Source organism: Lagenorhynchus albirostris, chromosome 12 (genome assembly GCF_949774975.1).
Source record: "Lagenorhynchus albirostris chromosome 12, mLagAlb1.1, whole genome shotgun sequence".
Taxonomy (NCBI): domain Eukaryota; kingdom Metazoa; phylum Chordata; class Mammalia; order Artiodactyla; family Delphinidae; genus Lagenorhynchus; species Lagenorhynchus albirostris.
This window is the reverse complement of record NC_083106.1, coordinates 71,172,569-71,196,020: the sequence shown is the minus strand read 5'-3', so window position 1 is coordinate 71,196,020 and position 23,452 is coordinate 71,172,569. Positions and strand designations below refer to the sequence as shown.

Here is a 23,452-nt window from a genome sequence, read left to right as displayed (position 1 = left end):
AGAAGTACGAACAAGAAAGGCTGATTTCAGTTTACTAGAAGCAAGAACATTCCCTTTTAAATTAGGAAATGCTGTACCACTAGCATCATTCAAATCGCTGAGTCTATTAAGAGATTAAGAATCGATTCTTTCAACATATACTTTCTAAAAGTCTACTACTAGGAGTCAGGCGTTCTGCTGACACAAAATATTAGTACATACAGTCCCTTTGTCAAGGTATTCACATTCTAGTGGGAAACATACATCTATGAATACCAAAACCAGAATATAATAAATGCTCATAACAGAGCAGCAGTTCTAAATGCTTGGGAGTTGAGGGGGGAAAGGGAGGCGATGGCTCAGACCCCTTTGGAAATCCGATGAAAGTGTTAGCCCCTTTCTTCAAACATACATTCCCACCTGCACACAAAATCTGCATATTACTTTAGGGGATTCATGGACTCGCAAAACCAATCCATGAATTCAGGGCAACATGTACAAAGTGCTAGGGAAGTAGAGTGCCGCTGGACTTCAGAGAAGAGGTAACATCTGAGCAGACCTTTGAAGGAGGAACAGGAGTTCTCCAGGCATTGAAAGGAACGAAGGGCATCACAGGTGTAGGAAACAATATGAAGACAGGCACCATGTATGTTTAACTTGCCACTGGAGTCCCAGTGTCAGGCACAGCGCCTGACTCATAGTGTAAGCTCTTAAATAAACGAGCGTTGATAACTATAACATGTGAGGCCCCTGGTTGGGTTTGCAGCATACTCGGATGAAAGGGTTAACAAATATTTTCCTTTGCTTGAGAATCCGACCTTTGGTTTAACCACCTAGACCTGTTACCCTGGAAGCCAGGTAGATGGTAGGCATTGATTACATTGCTAGGCAACACTGACTATGGTAAAAATGATCCTTGATTGGTCTATTGCATCTGGACTAGGAAGAAGTTTGAATGAGCTGTAAATATTAGATGAGGATGCCATGCTTTAAACCTCCCTGAATGTAGGTCTTCGTGAGGAACCCTAGAAACTATGCCAAAGGATTATCCCAAGAGCTACTGGCTGTTTAGGGCATGAGGCTTCTTCTCAGGGTAGCTCCTGCACCTGCCAGATATGAATCTTGCACTTTGTACCTGGAACCGTGTCACATGGGGAGACAAGAGTCCCCAGAGGGGTATGTGACCTGTCATTTGCTTGAACTGCTGCAGGTCCTCTGCTGAGGGGAACTCCTGCCACTGCCCCGAAGGCGAGAAACGTGGCCGGTGGTAGTGTTGTGAGTCTGTACATTTAGTTGAACTTAAGAAAACCTCAGGTGGGCACCACCCACACCTTATTCCATGTAATGCTACTACAACTTTGTGAGATGAGAATTTCCATTCCCCTGTTACAGAGAAGGAAAGGGAGGCTCAGAAATGTTAAATAATCTCTACAAGTTCACAGAGTCAGAGCTGATGAAAAAAGGCAGGATCATAGCCCAGGTCTTCCAGGCTCCAAACTAACTCTCTCCCTTGCAATATATTCCCTCTCCTGGTAACACAGAACGTCAGTAAAGGGGACAGGGAAGGTGGGATGGTACAGACGACATGGGGTGTGACACGTCAACCTAAGGGGCGGGAACCTGGTTCTACAGATAGTTGGGGAGCATCACAGAATTTAAGGTGCGGGAGTGATAGGTCGGATTTGAATTTTTACAAAGATTAGGAGGAAGACAAACAAAGGTGCCTGCTTAGAGTAAGAGTTGGGCCTAAACAGGCTCCTAGATCTTCTCCATCACTAAGATTCTCTGTCCCTTGACATTTTGCACGTAGTGCCAATAAACAGATGCTCAATACAGTGTCAAAGGAAGCAATGTCAAAACCTCATACGTGATCAGAAACGAAACTGCACTGAGACTTAGAGAGATCTGGGAGCGCTGATGCACATTCGCACACAACGTGATACTGCAGACTTAACTTGACCCTGTATCCCGGTGACTAAAAGCTATACTATACCCCATAGCTATCTACGTAAGACATCGAGCAAGAAAGGGCCTAATTCACAAGTCATTGCAAGGATAAAAGTGTTTTTACAGCCGCAAGAAATTTTCTGATGTTTTGAAAAAAACATAAAACCTTTAAGAACAAAAGATGTATTTTAATCACAGCTCTCCTGAAAGTGTATCTATCGAAAACCCTGAAACTTTGATATGATCTACTTCCCAAGAGAACTTTCAAAAGAAAATAGATACCACATTTTTTTTCAAGGTAGTTTTTACGTAAAAACCTGTTGAAGCTCAGAGAAAGAGTGAAATGATTTCTTGAACATTCTCTCAGCTGAAGATTCTATGATGAACAGCAACACATGCTTTAAATTAATTTAAATGTTTTAGTTATTTTTAACGTATCTTAAGCATAAGCTTTGGGGGAAAAAAACTTAAAATGCACAATTTTATTTTATTTATTTTTTTAAACTTGGTCAATGAGTATAAACAATTTTTAGTCTTTTAGTTCGTATTGCCAAATTGCCTTCAGAAAAAAAATGATCAATTTAAAGATCTACCACTAATGTTGAAGAGTATCCATTTTACTACATTTTAAAATGCACAACTTTAATAAATGTTATTGATTGATGGTGTTTATTTAAAACTTAAACACAGAAAAGAAAATGAAATGCCTTAACTTTAAAATCAACCTTTAATCAGTGATATTAACAACGGTAATACAGAGATTTCACATTGGATTAGAACCAAGTGGGCAATAAGAATTTTAAGAAAAAGATCAAATATCTAAAGCTCAAAATATAGCCACTAGAATATAGATAAGCTGGCATTATTATTTATTCCAAAAGTTTGTACAATGTTACCAATAATTCAGTGTGTGCCTATCCTCTCTTTTCACCTCTTTGTTCTCTTTCACAGAAAAGTGACTATTCATAGGAGTAGTTGTTTTCAGACTATGATAATAGCTGGTCTGTCAAATGGACCAACCAACTAGTTGGATATTCTGACATCTCTTACGTTTCCGTTAAGTCCATTCTGCTTGTTACCTGCTAGAGTTTCAATGCCCTCATATTTGCTGGGCTGACACCCAGCTCTGCTGGTGCAGGTGGAACCGGGAGGGCCTTTCCAGAGACCTTGGGAGACCTCTCAAACGACTGAAAATCAGGCTGATGTTTCAAAGTCTGGCCAACTGATATAATTCAAGTCTGACATGAATTTATTTCTAAAAGACATAACAAATTCCAAACACAACGACCATTTAGCTGTTTCTGAGACTGATCACAACGAACTAAATTTTATTATTATTGTTGCTTGCTATTAGGGACTGTTAACAAGAGAATGATCAAAAATTGTATATGTTTGGACAACTTTTACAGAAAAACTCTGCTGAACTGGTAAGAATGCAAATTGGAGAATTTTATTGTAAAGAAACAAGGCATTATTTTCAAACAACCAAACAAATGGCTTGGAACCTGTGATTCTGAATGAAGGAAAAAAGACTGCTATAATTAGCAGATTTCATGCACCCCGGTGCTAGTAAGTATTAAAAGCCACTAATGAGTTTTAATAGGTTAAACAGTCTTCTGCACCTATAATTTGCTTGACAAGAATCTTTTTCATTAAAAAAAAAAAGTAACAAGCATTAGTCTTGCACTATCCAAATAATCATGATTCGCAGAACTCAAGGTGCAACTTTTTGAGGTTGACTAAGCACAGAATTTTCATGCTGGCAGGACTCTTACAGGTCTACCTAATTGAACCTCCGAATTTTGCAGATGAGGAAACTGAGAATCAAAGTGACTTGTTCCCAGATAGAAAGGCTGGCCGGTAAGCAGATCTTAACTCGGCTCCATTGCTCCCAATACAAGAGCTCCTGCTAAGACAAACCACCATATTCCAAGATGCCTTCCTGAAAAGGACGCCGACAATGAGTTGATTACAGCACATACAAGCCTCCTTTGAAATACCTTTGGTTTTACTTTCTACTCAACAAGCACAGATGTCCTTACCACCTGCGTGGCACAGGTAACTGAGGGAGAAATGAGAAGACCACTGGGCTTGATGCAAACAGTCAGCATGACATCCTTCTGCAGACACAGGAGGAAGCATGTCTTTCCATCAAACAGAGAGCCACGGGGCCTGCTGCCTAAGAGTGAAATGGAAGCAAAGCCTTCCGTCGCCTACTAAGGATTTCTCCGCATTGCTCAAGAGGCCCCCAGGTGCCAGGCGCACATGTGTGATAGGCAAAGGCGTCCAGGGAAGCCTTGTGAAGTGAGCAAGGCCTAAGTCACGTCCACTGTGGACCTTCTCGCAAAGAAAAAGGGAGAGAGGGGGTCATTTCCCTGGCACCCCTCAAAAATAAGGAGTCCTGAATCAAAAAGGCCTGAAACACTGTACTAGATAATCTGCTAGCTTGCCAATAAGGCCAATTATGGAAAAGGGGGTGGAAGGAGGCTGTGGAACCAACTAAAAAGAGCTTGTCGAGTATTTACTATTATATATGTTACAGCCTTAAAGGTAAGAGCGTTTATCCTCTTCACAAGTTAGGAAACTAGGCCATCTTAACATCTACATAAGAAGAAGCTGAGGTGACGTGGACAAAGTTCCCCAGCCCGTGACAGTAAAGCTGGAGTTCAAACCCAGGTCCCGTTCTCCCGCTCTGCCTCTCACCCCACGGCCTCCCGAAGGTCGGGATTCGGGAGAGCGCGTACAGCCTTCCAGTGTCAGCCTCTATGCCCTCCGAGCTCTCAAGTCCAGGGTCGTAAACAGGACTGACACCAAACAGAAGATGCAGTATCATCCAATGATGAACGAGCACATCCTTCAGTCCAAGCACACCAGGGAAGTCCGTTACTCTAGTAAACTCGCTCCTCTGTGACTTCCAGGTCTCTCGCTGTTGTAGAGGCATACATGTTTCAGAAACTGCGTCTGAGAGTTAAACTAAAGCCAGAAATAGACTGAGAGAAGGAAAACTGTCCTGGTTAAACTCCAGGGTAACCTGGGATGCTCTGGACCTTCCAGGCTCAAGCGGGCCTATCCCTGACAGTGTGGCCTTAGGGAACCTGAGTGAGGACGTTCTCCCTCCCCTGCAGATTCAGAGTCACCCCATGGCTTCCCCAAGATAATCACTCAGAGGGTGCCCTCCTCACAAGCCCCCCGCTTACACCAGCATAACTTTCCACGATCTCATCTACCCGGGATGCTGCCAGGAATCAGAGAGCAAGCAAGAGAGGCTGATGGGGCTTCCCTGGTGGCGCAGTGGTTGAGAGTCCGCCCGCCGATGCAGGGGACATGGGTTCGTGCCCCGGTCCGGGAAGATCCCACATGCCGCGGAGCGGCTGGGCCCATGAGCCATGGCCGCTGAGCCTGCGCGTCCGGAGCCTGTGCTAAGCACCCTAACGTTTACTCGAGTCAACCCAGCAAGAATTTATAGAGAATGCACTCTTCCTCGGGCAGCGAGCCTGCTGCTGGGGGTGGTGATGAGGAAGATGGTGATAAGAGTAAGAATTACAGCAGGAAATATCACCTACTGAATGCTTACCAGTTACACTCATTCGCTCCTCCCCCAAACCCTATGGGGGTAGCTCTTATTGTTATCTATATTTTTGTAATAATAATAAAAAAAAATGAAGGCACAGAGTGGTTAAGTAACTTCCCCAGGGTCACAGCTAGTAACTGGTGGACACAAACACAGACAGGCTGGCTTCCGGGTCTGTACTACCAGCCACTACACAACACTGCACCCTAAATACGAGTGAGGAGTAATATGCGTAGGACTATCCCGCACCCGAAGCCTACAGTTTAAGCGGGAAGACAGGCGAATAAACCTCCAAGGAGCACATAAACCAGCCCAGGGTTCAGGAAAGGCTCCCAGCAGAGAGCTGCTGAATCCCTCCATGGAGACCTGGAACACTGGAGGAGGAGGGGTCTCATGTAAGTCTCCAAGGAAACCCATCCAACAAACAGCTCGAAATTCTTCCTTTAAATATTGTCAACAGGGACTTCCCTGGTGGTGCAGTGGTTATGAATCTGCCTGCCAATGCAGAGAACACGGGTTCAAGCCCTGGTCTGGGAAGATCCCACATACCACGGAGCAACTAAGCCCATATGTCACAACTACTGAGCCCGCATGCCACAACTACTGAGCCTGCGTTCTGGAGCCTGTGAGCCACAACTACTGAAGCCTGTGCGCACCTAGAGCCCATGTTCCACAACAAGAGAAGCCACCTCAATGAGAAGCCCGCGCACTGCAACGAAGAGTAACCCTTGCTCGCCGCAACTAGAGAAAGCCTGCGAGCAGCAACAAAGACCCAACTCAGCCAAAAACAAATAAAGTAAAAAAAATATGGTTAACGATAATAAGGGTTTGCTCTGCCTTTCCAGCCTATGAGTGATTAGAAAATTCAGAGAGCAGGGTTTGTGCCCAGGAAACAAAGAGGCTGACAGGAGGAGAGGATGGAAAAATAATTAAAAGAGACAACATGGGGATACAAAGAATACAGCAAAGGGTCCTTCCCATCTCAATGGGGTAATCACAGCACACCTCGAAGGCAGGTTACAGCATTAACCTAAGCATCAAGAGAAGGTTGATTTGTGCTTTATATGCTGTTTTAATAAGCAGGGAAACAGGAAATGGATTTTAGAAAGGCACTAATAGAAATAGTTCAAGTACAAAATTGTGCTGCAAAAGCTTCTGTTATTTAGAAAATTCACTTAATGTGGCAGAAGTTTATTCACCAGGATGATGGCTAAAACGTGTGACAGATGCCGTGTCTGTTTTCAGAGGAGAGGGGCCTATCTCTACCGGCTATTCCACCAAGATAAGCCTTCCTCCCTCAAAGCCAGCATCCTATTGTTCCCCTTTGTCAGCTGGAGAAAATCTAGCTGCTCCGTGATTGCTGGAGCGTTTGGGGGCTGGTCTGGTTCAAAGTGACATTGAGTCTGTGGCTCTCATTTGAAGGCCACAGACTGCTCCCTTGGCAGTTCCTTCAAAAATTCTGATAGAAAAAGAGAAAAGCCATTGCCAGGCACAGGATGAACCAGTGTTGACTGTGTTCCTTACCTGTTCCTCATGATGATTTCACCGCAGGACTGGCAATAAAACGTGCAACATTCTTGGGCTTGGGAGCTTTGATTAAACACTGAGATCAGTTCTAGAGGAAATCAAGGAAACAGCAAATCTTAGCGGTCTGGGACAAATCCATTAACATACTTAAGAGTTTAAGAGCCGCAATAAATTACCACCAATAAGCACTGTTTATGATCTACCCAGAAGTACCCATTTAGTTAGTATTATCTCATGACTCAAGCAGAAGCAAATATTGGGAAGTGTTTTCAAAAACAGATTTTGCTACATGTTTCAGAGTGAGGTATTGCCCTAAATGATCTGTGTCACACAGATAACTCGTTATTTCTCTCATTCTGCAAATACCAACATTAAGGATGAGAGAAAAGGAGCTATTTCCTCTGCTATGCTTAGGGACAGTTTTTCATCACTGTGACTGCTGGTAAACAGACTTCTTAAATTTAATTCGATTGAAACGAGGTTGATGTCCGCTCTGGCATCTTACCAGTACGTACAAACAAAATCAATCTTGAAATTGGTCTTTATTGGGCAGGTCCCGGGGAATGAAACGGCTCCTAAGAAGAGTTCCATCTTCCAAGAGTGAAACTCAATTTCTGATTAAAGCTGTGGGAAAACATATATTTCCCATAGTATATGAAAGAGCAGTATAAGACAGTATGTTTCCTTAGTTTCCATTATTTCATTCATGAAGGAAACTTTCATTTCCAAAAAAGCCCAAAAAACAAAATCCAAACCTACAAAAATATTTGTCTATTAAAAAAAAGTCTGAAGAAATGAGGTTATATCCATTAGAATCAAGCAATTTGAATTTGGCTTATGTTACTTTATACTCTAAGATTAAAAAAAATTGATGTGAGAAAGTTTAAGCCTTAGAGTTAAAAATTCTTCTGTTTAATTTCTAGGACTTCCCTGTAGCACTAAAGTGAAACAAACAGTATTCTTTAGCTCTGAGCAGATAATAAGTAGACCTGGGTAAGACATCCAAAATGTTCTTTTCAGAACCAATAAACAAATTTTCAGTGACACACTGCCCTCTGCTGCTCACCCAGCATGATGCAGGCTCAGGTTCAAGTCAGAACCTTCTGATCCAGGGGCATCCTGGGAAGCGCTGCCACCTGGGGATGAATCCAATGCTGGTACTACCTCAGATTTTACTGCAGCCAGTTCTGGGTCAAAGGTCACGTCTGACCGATGCATTCAAAACAGTGTAACAATATGTCTACTGTAGTCCTTAAAAGAGCATTCTTATAGTTGAAAAGTCAACTTTGTAAAAACCCTGAAACACAGATTGAATGCTATAAATGTTCAGACTCGCTTCCTACCACAGATTTTGATTCCAGTTTACATCAGTATGCACCTATTTGATATTTATTCATTCGGCAAATATTTATTCAACACCTATTATGCGGAAAGCACGAAAGCAATTAAATACTGAGGAATCTATTTTGCATACCCCTTCATGCACTGCAGAACAGGGCTTTGAATGTTTTTCCTTTTCAGACTGTTGAGTAAAATATGTGTTAAAAATGTAAAGAAATTGGAGCCCCATGAATGCCAACAACAGATGCAAACCAACACACAGCAATTTATTTTTTCCAACAGTTAAAACTAGACGGTAATGTTTGCTGATTTAAATTTTTTAAAATGGCTCAAGCTTTGCTATTTAACTGTTATAGAATATGGGTAGGCAACATACCAATTCTGTCTCTGGAAGGTCTCCGTACCTCCTCATTATAGGACCTAAAATCATGGTCCCAGAAAACTAGCAGAAGATCTGAAAACGCTCCACTGTGGCTTTCACGCCTGCCTTTCTCCAGTTTCCTGATGTGACCCAAGATTCCTGCTCTGGGTACTGTTCAGCATCGCTAAAGACAGGTGATGACATCACAGGAGCCAGACTCCCAAGGCTTCTTCCCTGAAACAACACTTCCCCTGCCCATCATGTGGTACCCTCAGAGCATCTATCTCCCATCTTGATGGCCCCATTCTTCTTTCCATGGTTATTCCAACAGTCATTCTTAGGTTTATCCTATGCCACTTCAGCCCCAGGACATTTCTTTCCTCAAACCAACCCTGATCAACTCAGACTAGTTATTCACTAAGCCAGCACTTAAGCACAATCATTCTCCAACAAAAAAGGAACGGAGCTCCCTCTACTTCTCTTTCCTTTCGAAAGCCAGGATAGAGATGCGAGGGAACACCTGACAACTCCTAAGCAGCTCTTCAGTACAATCCTGTTGACCGCCCTTGGGGCTGCATGGAGAAATGCAGATGAAAGCCTTCGCATCCATGAGGCAACAGGGAAATCAAGTGCATCTATAAGAACTATAATCCTTCTCTGAGAACGAGTATCACATCCAGCTGTTACAGCCTCCGTTTCCCCTTTTTACATCATTTTTAATCCTCCGAAGCATATCATTCACATGGCAAAGAGGCGATGAACCAGTGAGGTCATTCGATAAATTATTGCAAGAAACATTTCTACTGCCTTTCTGAATCAATGTGCCAACAACAAAATATTGGAAGTATCACAGGCATAGCAACAATCAAAGTCGAATGATGCATCAAACTCAATTTCAGAATCTGTATGTACTGCTCCCTCTAGTTAGAAATGTCCCGGACTTCCCTGGTGGCGCGGTGGTTAATAATCTGCCTGCCAATTCAGGGGACACGGGTTCGAGCCCTGGTCCGGGAAGATCCCACATGCCGCGGAGCAACTAACCCCGTGTGCCACAACTACTCAACCCGCACGCCTAGAGCCCGTGCTCCGCAACAAGAGAAGCCACGACAATGAGAAGCCCATGTACCACAACGAAGAATAGCCCCCGCTAGCCGCAACTAGAGAAAGCCCGCGCTCAGCAATGAAGACCCAACGCAGCCAAAAATAAATAAATTAAATTAATTAATTAAATGTCCCTAATGGATGCGATCATTTCCATCATTCAGTTCTCTGGTCAAACAATGCTTTCTCAGAGTGGCCTTCCCTGACCCTCATCTGCCCCTAGTCACGCCCTATCCCATTACTCTGCTTTACTTTGCCCACAGCACTTACCTCTGTATCCAAATAACTGTGTGTTCATTACGTGTTCCCACTGATTAGAATCTTAAGCCCCATGAGGGCAGAGACCTTCCTAGCTTGCCCACTTCTGTACCCCAGCACCTAGATCAATGAGCTAATATTTGTTGAATGAATGAAGTTCTACATAATGCTTTAATACCAACCAGGTCTTGCACGATTGCCATCTGATTTCATCTTCCTATCAACTCTGTGAGCCAGGTTTTTTACAATTAAAGAAACAAAGCAGGGAGTATGTGGGAAATCTCTGTACCTTCTGCTCAATTTTGCTGTGAACCTAAAACTGCTCTAAAAAAAAAAGTGCAGGCTATTAGGAAAACAAAACAAAACACTTAAAAAAAAACCCCAAAGAAACAAAGCCTCAGAAAGGTTAAGTAACATGTTCAATTACATGCAGCTAATAATGGGCAGAGCTGGCAAAAAACACATCTTCTGGACCCCCAGCTCATTCTATGCAGCTGATGAGCAGTGATTTTCACCTGGGAAAAGTTCAACCTTTCAAAGGAAAAAAAAAATCACCTTTGATTTATAACGAAAAAACAAATGCAGAAACAGGACCGCCAGCACTACTCACTTGTGCAGAATTCTGCCCGCGCCTGCAGCCGCAGGTGCAGCCCGTCCCCGGCCACGTGCCGCAGCCCACGGCAGGAGGACGGGACAAGCCTGACCCCTGCTGGCAGCCAGAGCTCCGTGCAGCCGCCAGGGCTTTTCATCTGGAGCGAGGTCGGCGTTATGCAAACATCCATGGGCAGACCTCCTTCGTCTGGAACGCTGGGAATTAAAAATAACACACAAGAAATTATTTCTCATTGATGAAAGCCACATTATGAAAGTAACAAAAACGGCCAAGGAGCTCTCTGTTCCTCTTCAATAAGGGCCCTGAATTTAGTCACTGCCGTGGAAAAACAGCAGTGAACTGATCGTAAAGGAAACTAATCTATACTAGGTTTAGATGAGGTCAGAGAGTACTTTTCGCTGTCACCGTTAACATGAAAGTTCAGAGACATATTTTTCATTCTTGCTTCTTCTTTTTTTATGGTAACGATGCATTTTTAAGCATGTACTCTTTCCCACTGCCAATGATCCTGAGTGCCGGCTCTCTCCTCTACCTCAGTGCTTCCTCCATCTACTCCAGCCCGGACCTCCCCCTGGGCTGCTCCAGGATCTGCCGCACAGCCTGCCACTTCGCTTCCCCACCCCGACTCTTCCCTCCCACCAGTCTCCCTGACTTCAGCTTCTGCAAACCAGCACAATGGAATGCTAGTCTGTCATGCACCACGCACTTGCTCATCAAAGTTTTTTTTTTTTTTTTTTGCGGTACGCGGGCCTCTCACAGTTGTGGCCTCTCCCGTTGCGGAGCACAGGCTCCGGACGCGCAGGCTCAGCGGCCATGGCTCACGGGCCCAGCCGCTCCGCGGCATGTGGGATCCTCCCGGACCGGGGCACGAAGCCGTTTCCCTGCATCGGTGGGCGGGCTCTCAACCACTGCGCCGCCAGGGAAGCCCCATCAAAGTATTTTTGGCCAGAGAATTCAACAAGGCAGCGTAAGACGGTGGCTTATTCACCTTTGCGTCCCTTGATCCTGGCATGATTTCGACCTTCAGTCACTCACTCAACACACCTTTTTTGAGTTCTACCATGTGCCAGGTACTGGGAATACAATGATTAACAAGATATTTCCTCTGCACCCCACACCCCCAAGCAGGGGACAGGCTAGTAAACAGGAATGATCAAGGGAGCATTAAAAGTACGTTGCACTTATTCATAATACAGGGGACTATGGAAGCACGTGGAGGGGGGCAGCGACTCTCCTAGGCCAAGCACTAAGTAAATGTTATGTGAATAATGAATGGATGAGTTAGTGACATATTCTTGCTTCTGAGACCAGCATTTCAATGTTTTACTTTACTTACAGTAAATTAGAGTAAAGCATTGGTATTTGATATACAGGATTTTGATAAGGAAGACAGGATTACATAAAACAAAAGGTACAGGAGAAAAAACTGTCGATTTTAAGAATAAACAAATAATGAAGAAAACAATCTAGTGATGTATGAATACCAGGCATGAAAGGACTTACTAACGCAGTCCACGACAAACACAAATCACTTGGTGCAGGCAATAGAGTAAAACACAGTTGCTGTCCACCAGGCACCAAAAGTACAGAAGGGTATGAAGACATGTAGAGATGATACTCCTATGAAGTTGAAATATGCTCAGCATTGCACCAGAGGAGCAAAGCACCTGGATCCCCCTCTTAAGTGCTGACAGCAAGAGCAGGCCATCCACTCAGTGTCACTGAAGTGCAGAAGGTGGGCCATCCACTTGCATGTCATCCAAGTAGAGAGGTCATACTGTGTGTTCAGGTGTGAATCTTGGTCAGGCCTCCTCTTTTTGCCTTAGAAAATTTTAAAACTACTTTCTGGCTAGTTCCTATTAGAAGAGTGTAGATCTGCACTTAATTGGCAATACAGAATATCAAGAACGTGAGTCTTGGGACTTCCCTGGCGGTCCAGTGGTTAGGACTCCACGCTTTCACTGCTGAGGGCATGGGTTTGATCCCTGGTCAGGGAACTAAGTGTGCAACGTGGTCAAAAATTTTTTTTTATTTGAATTTTTTTGACGTGGACCACTTTTAAAGTCTTTATTGAATTTGTTATAATATTGCTTCTGTTTTATGTTTTGGTTTTTTGGCAGCAAGGCATGTGAGATCTTAGCTCCCCAATGACCAGGGATCAAACCCACACCCCTTGCATTGGAAGGTGAAGTCCTGACCACTGGACTTCCAGGGAAGTCCTCCAAAATTAAAAATTAAATTAAATTTTAAAAAAGAAATTATTAAAAAAAACAAAACAAACCTGAGTCTTTTCCAGGGAAGACAGACTCAAACTCTTGAGTCAAAAGTCTAGTCTTCAGAAATGATGTTTAAGAAATAATAATCCTCTAAAGTAGATGTCAGAAAACTTTTTATATAAGAGGTCAGATGGTAAACATTTCAGGTTTTATAGATCATATATGGTCTCTGAGGCATAGTCTACTTTTTTTTCTTCCTAATGACCCTTTGAAAAATATAAAATCCATTCTTAGCTCACAGACTGTAACAAAACAGGCCGTAGCTTAGATCTGGCCCCTACGCTGTAGTTTGCCAACCACTGCTCTAAAGATACACAATTTGTTCAGTTTGGTACTTCAGTGATTTTCAAACTAGACTGTGCACTTGGCACTTGGAAGCGTCTCAAGGGAAACCACTGGGTTCCTAAGTCCCCTGCCTGCCCACCTCTGCCATACCACCCTTTCCTCTCTTCCTCTTCCTGAAAAATGCAGCCAATTACATACGGCAAAGCAAGATAGGTATCTTCGACAGGGTGGAAGAACCACTGAAGCCTGGGGTAGATATGAGAAACCCAGCAGGGTGAGGAGGGCCACCAAGCAAGGACGTCAGGTTCCAAGAGGAGAAAGGAGGAAATGTGAGCAGCAGGTGGGGGTCGGCTCAGCATGGAGTTTCAGAGCCTGTCTTAGTCTGCTCAGGTGCCTATAACAAAACACCACACAATGGGTGGCTTAAACAACGGACATTTATTTCTCCTAGTTCTGGAGGCTGGGAAGTCCAAGATCAAGATGCCAGCAGTTCTTGGGGAGGACTCCCTTCCTGGCTTGCAGATGGCTGCCTTCTCACTGTATCCTCACATGGCAGAGAGAGGAAGCCCTGGTGTCTCTTCCCATAAGGACACTAATCCCATCATAGTGGCTCCACACTCATGACCTCATTGAAACTTAATTATCTCCCAAAGCCCCATCTCCTAATACCACCACGGGGTAGAACTTTAACATATGATTTTTTTTTTTTTTTTAGCGGTACGCAGGCCTCTCACTGTTGTGGCCTCTCCTGTTGCGGAGCACAGGCTCCAGACGTGCAGGCTCAGCGGCCATGGCTCACGGGCCCAGCCGCTCCGCGGCATGTGGGATCTTCCCGGACCAGGGCACGAACCCGCGTCCCCTGGATCAGCGGGCAGACTCTCAACCACTGCGCCACCAGGGAAGCCCTAACATATGAATTTTGAGGGAAAAGAAACATTCAGTCCGTAACAGAGCCCAAGCACGTGAGGAGAGTGTCGACACTGAGAGGAGGGAAGGGAAGTGGCAAAGGATGCCAGAGGAAGATTAATTGCATAGAGTGGAGCTGACCAAGTAAATACATGTCATGAGGATAATGGAATCCAGGATTCTCACCGTGGGAGGGAAAGGGAGAAAACCAGAATGGATCCTATGGTGGTAGACTAGAATCTAAAATACCTGGATGAAGTCATGGTTTCCAATGCATATAAATAGATACAGTAATATATATAGATATATATGTATGTATATTATGATATATTTAGAAACACACACATATACATGCATACATAAACACAATACGTATGTCATACACACACACTCTAGTTCTGTCTACTAGTGGGTCTGGGAGAAGTGACACGCCAATAGTAATGAGTACACTCTGTGCCCAGATCTTGGTTTCTAAAGGTCATTTTCCACTTAAAAACAAAATGAACAAAAATGAAACAAAACACGGTTCCTTGGAAAAATAACTACATCCAGGGCTGGGACAGGAAAAGAATGAGATGAGCCTGAGCCTGGTATATCTTGCTGTGCAACTAAGTAAAGAAGAAATCAAAGAATGTCAAAACAAACAAACAAAAAACCAAAAAAACACAGAAGTCATCTTGAAGGGACTCCCCCTGGCCACATCTGGTTATAATTTGAGAAAAAAAGTAACCCACTGAATGAAACAGAGCTATGGGTCCATATTGACATGAATAAATGAATGACTATACTTCAATTTAAAATAATAATAAATAAATGAGTAAAAGGAAAGTATGATGAGGAACAGGGCATTTACACAGTCTCAATTAATACTTATTGATAATGAAAAGAATTATTAATACAATTAATACTTATTTTTTTTTTAGATTTTCTTTTTTTTTTTTTTTATTGGAGTATAATTGCTTTACAATGCTTATTGATAATGAAAATAAAGGGCAATTTATGGTGGAGAAGCCTGGCAGATACCACCCTATTTAAGTTCTCAAAGTTAACGTGAACTTGAATGGAACAAATCAAAATCATGTGCCACCTGAGAGGATGCGATGAGAACACAGCATCAATTTTGTGATATTCCTGCCAAAGATGTATAACCTGAACGTAATCTTGAGGAGACAGAAGACAAAACCAAATGGAGGAATATTCTACAAAATAACTGGGCTGTAATCTTTGAAAGTGTCAGTCAAGGAAACTGAGGACCTCTTCCAGATTGAAAAACGAAGGACACATGAGGATGCAATACATGATTCTGAGCTGGATTCCTTTGTATTACAGATGTTAAGTAGACAACTGGAAACACTTGAATAAGGTCTGAGTATAAGATGGCAGTAACATATTTCCCAATTTTGAGTGTTGCATGCTGGTTTTGTAGGAGAACGTCTTTATTTGTAGGAAATCCACAGTAACGTATTCAGGAGTGACAGCAACTTACTCTCAAGTTTGAGATTATTCCAAAACAAAGTGTTTGAGACCCTAAGTGCCCACACTTTTTATATGTGAGGCTTTTGTCACTATTCTCTTGTAATCTTTCAGGTGGCACACCCTGCTCGGAACTATCTAATAACCTCACATCTCAACTCTGAGTCCGAGCTAAGGTCCTTTCAATGGTCTCTAAGACCCAGTAATATACTAGAGGCAATTGTTAACATTCCAGGCATTTTGCAAGCCAGTTGACCTCACTTTGGTAGTTTGATATCATCTGTGGTGAAAGTATTCCCACCACAGGAATCAGTAAGTGCTGCAAATCAGGAAGAATGTTTTTGTCTGTCTGGTTTTCCTGGAGAGCAGGTCATTGAACATTTTCCAGCACACCACTGCAAGACCCTTTACTATGTGCTTCACCAGCCCACCTACATCTCTCTGAACTAGGCACCACCTCATACTTTCTGTTCTCTCACAGGGCAACAGTCTTCCACTGGGAATAATACAGTCCCAGACCTCACCCCTTTCAGTTTATTGCTCCACTGTTGCTTTCTCATTCAGAATAAGGGGTTGAAATTTTTTTCCCTACCCCCTTTTCTGTTTTATTTTCTTCTAGGTACATATCTCTATTCACTATAACATATATAAATATTTGTGTATTTTCTGCCTCCCTCTTGCCACCATTAAACTGTAAACTCAATGAAAGCAAGTATTTTTGTCTTTGCTTTGTTGGTAGTGTTCACAGCCATATAATCAGCACCTAGAATCTGAGTTTTGGGCCCTAGAATAGGAACTCAGTAAACGTCTGTGAATTTAATAAATGAATGGCCAAGGTTTATCCCAGGAATGCTAAGATGGCTTAATATAAATAGACTGTTTCTAATGCAATTCACAGAAGTAAAGACTAAAGGAAAAAATATGACCATCACAATACAGGTAGAAATCATTAAGGAAAACACAGTATCTATTCATGATGAAAACCCTTAGTAAACTAGGAATAGAAAGGAACTATGAGGCTTCCCTGGTGGCACAGTGGTTAGGAGTCTGCCTGCCAATGCAGGGTACGTGGGTTCAAGCCCTGGTCCGGGAGGATCCCACATGCTGTGGAGCAACTGGGCCCGTGCGCCACAACTACTGAGCCTGCACTCTAGAGCCCGCAAGCCACAACTGCTGAGCCCGCGTGCCACAACTGCTGAAGCCTGCGCGCCTAGAGCCCGAGCTCCACAACAAGAGAAGCCACCGCAGTGAGAAGCCCGCACACCACAGGGAAGAGTAGCCCCCGCTCGCCGCAACCAGAGAAAGCTGTGAGCAGCAACGAAGACCCAACGCAGCCAAAAATAAATAAATAAATTTATTAAAACAAAAAGAAAGGAACTATGCAGTCTACCAAACAGATTCGCCAAAAGTCAACATCATCACACCCAATGATGAAATGCTAGAAGCAGTTCTTTTAAGATTAGGGGAAGAGGGCTTCCCTGGTGGCGCAGTGCTTGAGAGTCCGCCTGCCGATGCAGGGGACACGGGTTCGTGCCCTGGTCCGGGAAGACCCCACATGCCGCCGAGCGGCTAGGCCCATGAGCCATGGCCGCTGAGCCTGCACGTCCGGAGCCTGTGCTCCGCAGCGGGAGAGGCCACAACAGTGAGAGGCCCAAGTACCACAAAAAAAAAAAAAAAAAAAAACAAAGATTAGGGAAAGAATAAAAATCATATCATTTACATTAACTGCAAATAGACTAAAAATTCTAATTAAAATGCAGAGATTCTCAGAATGGATTTTAAAAAACTCCACTCAGTACATGCTTATAAAATTTTACATATAAAGACACAAGTTGAGAGTAAAAGGGTAGAAAAAGGCATACCATGCAAACAGTATAGTCAGCTGATTTCTGACAAAGACATTGAGTTATATCAGTGGAAGAAATGACAGCCTTTTAAATAATGGTGATGGAACAACTGGGCATCCTTATAGAAAAGCAATGAACTTTGACCCCTACCACATGCCAAATACAAAAACTAATTTGACATAATCACAGACCTAAATGTAAATGCTAAAACTATGTAACTCCTAGAAAATAAACAGGAAAAAAATCTCACAAGCTGGAGGTAGGCAAAAATTTCTTAAGGACACAAAAAACACTAATCATTAAGGAAAAAAATGCAATAAACTGGATTTCATAATAATTAAGATTTTCTGTTCATCAAAAGACACAATTAAGAAAATGAAAAGTTACAGATTGGGAGAAAATATTCACATACTTACAGGCATAAATGAAAAAGGTCTTGTTTCCAGACTATATAAAAAACTATTTAAATTCAACAATAAGACAAACAACTTGATATTAGAAAGGAACATATATGAATGACCAAAAAGCAAATGAAAAGGTACTCAACATTATTAATCAGGGAAATACAAATTAAAATGACAATGAGATACTACTGTATACCACCAGAATAGCTAAATCGAAGACTGACAACACTAAATGCAGACAAGAATGTGAAGCCATTAGAATTCATTTTTTTCTGGTTAGAGTGTAAACTGGTACAATCACTTTGGAGAACTGTTCAATGGTTTCTCATAAAGTAAAGCCCCCGTCTACCCTATGACCCAGCAAAAATACTTACACAAAAATGTATGGCAGCTTTGGGAATTCCCTGGCAGTCCAGTGGTTAGGACTCCACGCTCACACTGCCAAGGGCCCCGGGCTCAATCCCCGGTGGGGGAACTAAGATCCAGCAAGCCGCACAGTGTGGCCAAAAAAAAAAAATGTATGGCAGCTTTATTCATAACAAGCAAGCTCTAGAAACACACAAAATATCCAGCAATAGATGAATGGATAAATGAACTGTCGTATATGCATACAGTGGAAAACTACTCAGCAGGAAAAAAAGAATGGCCTATTGATATATGCGATGACGTAGATGAAACGTGAATCTCGCAAACACTGTTGAAGGAAAGTAGCCGGAAACAAACAAGTACATATTGTATGACTCCATTTATACATAGTTCAAGAACTGGCAAGCTAATCGTTGTTGAATGAAATCAGAACAGTGGTTGCTTTTAGGGTTGGGGAAATTGACTGGTGGTAGAGTTCAACAGCCAAAGACCACCAGGGACAAAACAGGAGTCCAGCAAAGTTAGGTTTCTTAACTTGCTGAAAAGGGAGAGTTATCCAGGGGAACCATGAAGGGCCCCTTTGACGAGAGAAAGGAGGGAGGTTGTCTTGTTTCGTTTTGTGTAAGGTGTGGGCTCCAAATAACCTCACAAGGTGAATTTGAGTTGGACGTGCAGCACTTATTGGAACTCATGATTTGAGAAAGGGCGGGGGAGGACGCAGGGGAGAAAGAGAAAGAAGAGTAATAAACATCGTCCCCATTTTACAATTGAAAACATTCAAATTAAAGGATTCTACTCTGGTGAAGAAGCTAGGATTGAATTCAGTTCTCAGGCCAAATCCAAAACTGCCACACCAGACATCCGGCTGGTTTCAGGAAAAGAGAAGGCTAAGCATTAGTCTATCTCAGAGTGGTGCTGTGTAATAAACGTTCAGGATTTTAACGTCTAATTTACTCTGTTTGAAACAGTGGTCACAAGGGAACAGTCGAGGTCCCATATACTACCAAACCAAAAAAAGAGAACACTTTTCCTAACAGTTTCTTGTTTGTGTAACGAGTAGCAAGTTAAACGCGTGCAGACTTCTCACTGGAACTCCGAATATGAATAAAAGAATGAGCTCCAATAAGAAGTCTGCAACCTTGGTTAGTAGTTCACTGAATACACGTTTACTGAACCAGTGTGTCAGTTCCTTTGCATAGAGAACAGTTTGGGGAGGAAAAAATAACACCGGAGTTTATTTACAAAACAGGAAGCTCTCACATTGGAACAGATTTCTTAGAACGAGGATCCCAAAGAGGCAATCAAAACATTTTTTGCAGTCTTTTGTTGGAAACTCAGGGCACTGTCAACGGTGTGGTACATTAGGTATCCTCAAACTTTATCGTGCATCTGAATCCCGGGAAACGTGTTAAAATCTAAGTTCTGATTCAGTAGTGCCGATGTGGAGCTAAGACAACGCATTTCTAAAAAGTTCCCAGGTGATGCTGAGACTGCCAGCCGAGGGGAGACTGGGGGCGCGCGCGGGGGCGAGCAACTCCACTTTGAGTAACCCAGAAGCTCTAAGCAACTGGAAAAAAGAAATTCAAAAACCCGTCCTTCCGAGGGAGGCGGAGCCTGCCCGGGCAGCCGAAAAGCGAGCTAGGCTGCGCCTGGAAGCCCGCACTCCACCGCCCGCCTTACCCCAGGATCAGCAGCGCATTCTGCAGCCGTCTCCGCACTTCCAGGAACACGCGCGCCTCCGCCGCAGCCGCCGCCATGGCGGGCACCCAGCTAGGGACTCCAGCGACCTCGGGCACCAGGGCCGGAAAGGGGCTGCACGTGCGACCCGAGCCGGAGCAGGAGCGGCAGCGGCGGCGGTGTGGGCGGCGCGGGCCTCCAGGACCCGGAGGTCGGCTGCCCGCCAGCCCACAGCGCCACCTGCCGGGAGAAGAGCGCGCCGCCGCGAGGACTCCATCTGAGGGGCGTGGCAGTTTCAAATCCCGGCTTTGGGTCTGGGTGCGGAGAAAGATGGGCGGGGGGGGGGGAGGGGAGGACCAGAAGTGTCCTCCCACGGTGCCACCTGATGCATCCGGCTCCCTGGAAAAGACCTTCAAAGTCAGACCCCCAGTGCAGTGCTTTGGGTAGCGTGGGTAGGGAGGAGACTGGACGAGAGGGAGATGATGGAGAGGGGTCGGTATAGCCGGGCACTGTCCCCAGGAAGCCAGAGAGCCGAACTCCCCACCCCAAACACACTGTATCTTGGATTTGTTTTTTGTTTTTGTTTTAATGAACTACGGTTGGTTTTTTGTTTTTTTTGTTTTTTAATGAACGCTAGTCGGCCGTTTGGTAGCTCTGTCTGAGGCAACAGATGTCCAGGGCTGACGTGGCGTTGCTTCTCAATTTAGACCCAGTCGCTCCAGGATGGAAACGGTTGCAAAAATGTGAGAAGTTTTCTGTTATCTATGCAGAAGAGAGTGTGGTTAAATCCAGTATCATGAAGCACAGGATCAAGCATTCCCATAACTTTTGAAAAGAGGAAGATGAGAATGACTCCATATGTACATTTCCGCTCTTCACTTTTGCGAAAGTAAAAACTGACTCAGGGAAGTTGTACTATCATTGCTACTAGAAGATGTTTTTGGAAAGTTTGACCCAGTAAAGAAAAGGATCTAATATAATGTAAGTACTTATCATGGGAATATATTAAAATATAAGGCCATGGTGGTATTATAATGAAAATTCTTTTCAAACAAGAGGCTTTAAAAAATAGAAACAATGATTGCTTGTATGTAGAAAATCGTGTTTATTGATTTTCTACTTTATCATTTCAACGTCACAATTATCACACACCAAACGTATTAATTTGAAGATTTTCCAAATAAATAATAAAGCCATGTCCCTAGAGATACTAGTTTAAGACAGTTTTTCTAAAATCTATATTTGGAGTTTTTAAAGTTTATTGTTTTGCCTCACAAATTCCTGTATCCATCAGAATAATTAAAAATCATGGCTGGAGGTAACACAATTAAAAGAATTAAGTTGACTGCTATTTCATCTCAATGGTGATGAGGCGTGATGGTTTTGATGGAAGAAATTTTCACATATTAAGATATAGGGAAGTCATTCTGGCTTATACAAGGTTTAACTTGAACTTTAAGATAACCAAAACAGCCTATTTGTGGCCTATTAAGTATGCATTGAGGACTTCCCTGGCGGTCCAGTGGTTAAGACTCTGTGCTTCCACTGCAGGGGACGTGGGTTCAATCCCTGGTCTAGGAACTAAGATACTTTATGCCACCTGGCACGGCCAAAAAAAAAAAAAATGCATCGTGCATCTACTTTAACCATTAAAGAAAATATGCATTAAAAAAAATGGAGTAACTGTGGTTCAGGCATTCCAAATGGAGCCAAGGTGGTCATTGTGACATAGACACATTCTTGTATTACTGAGAACTTAAATTTTCTGAACTGTATCAGACTCAAGGACACCACCAGCCATTCTCAGAACAATATCTGCTAGCAGCTACCAGCTGCAAACTTATAGTCTCAAGGTCTCCCCTTGTAACTACGCAACCGTTTCAGACCCCAACCAATCCTTACGTAACAAGCACCCATACTTCCTGCCAGCTCCAATCCTAATGCTTGACAAATAATTTATGTAATTTTGGGCCTTTTGCCCTTATAAGCTGCCCCCATTTTGTAGTCCAGTGGAACACAATTCAAGTGCTTCTTCAATCTGTGTCTCCCAGGCTATAGTCCTCAATTTGGCTTAAATAAAACTCTTTTTTTCTTCCTAATATATATGATATATTGGTTTATTGATTATTTCCCTCCACAATTTCGACTCCTTATGCCTTCCACCTTTAATTCTCAAAGCTATTAAGTGCCTAAATACTGACACATTATATTGAAATATAACTTTTTTTTTTCTTTGTTGGCCACTCGTCTTGCAAGATCTTAGTTCCCCGACCAGGGATTGAATGTGGGCCACGGCAGTGGAAGCATGCAGTCCTAACCACTGGACCATCCGAGAACTCCCTATATACCATTCTTAACACAGCATGCTCTTCATAATTGATGTTTCATTACTTTTAAGAATTGTTATATTTTATGTATTCATGTATTTCACATTCGCAAAAGAAATCAACCAATTTTTTCACCCTACATTTTAGGCAAAAGGATGCAATTCTTGTAACATGATTCTAGGGTTCTAGAATGAATGTGATAACCATTTGTCTCCTAACTTCACAAATCTTTTAACCTCTCTGTGCTTGGGGTTCCTTAATATTGAGGAATTAAACAATTAGTTAAACAATTTAAACAAATACTTAAATAATATTTAAAAGCTATTTTCAACTCCTAGCATCCCTTCCATCTCTCCACCCATCATGATGGGGCTGGCGCGTGGAAAACACCTGCTACCCCCCTTTCCAGGTCCACTCCCTCAATTGGTGGTGATGGGCCGCTTCCCCGACAGTCCGCTTGAGGGCGCTGTGGCTACAGCTAGCGCCGGGAGGCAAGGAGCGGACCGGGGGCGGGGATCGAGGGCCGAGGACGTCGACGCCGGCGTGGGCGCGAGCGCGAGCGCGAGCGCGGTGCACGCCGGGAGCTGTCACTAGGCCCTCCGGCTCCCGGCCTCCGTGTCGCTGCCGCGGTTGCCAGGAGAGCGGCGCCGGCAGGAAGCGGCCGAGCCCCGACAGGTAACAGCGTCCCCGCCCCCAGCGCGGTCGCGAGGCCGGCCGCCGGCCCCGAGAGGCCTGCTTGGCCCGGCTCGTTCCCGAGCCGCCGGGACGCCCCGCGGGTCGGCTGATGGGTTGGGGGATGTTGCTGCCCCGGCCCCGCCTGAACTCGCGAAGCCGGCCGGCCGGCCGCCCTCTGGTTTCCGTGGAGGCGGGAGCTGCGCGGGGACCGGCGGGCCGGGGCCGGCCGGCGGCGCCGCGAGGAAGGCCGGGGCCGGCGGGGCCGGAGCGTCGGGTGACCGGGTAGAGCCTCCTGCGCAGGGGCCGCGCGGTGCGCGAGGTTGGGGTGGAAGTCGCACCTGTGCGATGAGAGCGCGCGGATGCACTTCTGTGTTGGCGGAATCGAGGCTTCTTGCGGCCTCTTGCATCTGGGGGGTTGGTTTAGGATTGAGGAGACACAAATGCCCGCCCTGGTTCATATTACATGCGGGGGGGGGGTTGGAAAGGAGTGTAGAAGTTTATTAGAGGAAGTCAGATCA

The 23,452-nt window shown here is 44.1% G+C and overlaps 1 protein-coding gene across 2 annotated transcripts in view; it reads right to left on the bottom strand.

Moving 5' to 3' along the window:
• Positions 1–20,110, bottom strand: part of UBE3D (ubiquitin protein ligase E3D) — a 153,765-nt gene extending 133,655 nt beyond the window's left edge. For both annotated transcript variants that reach the window (XR_009543787.1, XM_060167560.1), the window contains exons 1-3: positions 19,936–20,110; positions 10,696–10,892; positions 7,022–7,112 (exon numbers count right to left, since the gene is read on the bottom strand). Coding sequence is in view for 1 of the 2 variants with exons in the window: in XM_060167560.1 (XP_060023543.1) it covers positions 7,022–7,112; positions 10,696–10,892; positions 19,936–20,012 (365 nt within the window). In the remaining variant the exon portion in view is untranslated. The remainder of the gene's footprint in view (positions 1–7,021; positions 7,113–10,695; positions 10,893–19,935) is intronic.
• Positions 20,111–23,452: the final 3,342 nt, after the last annotated feature.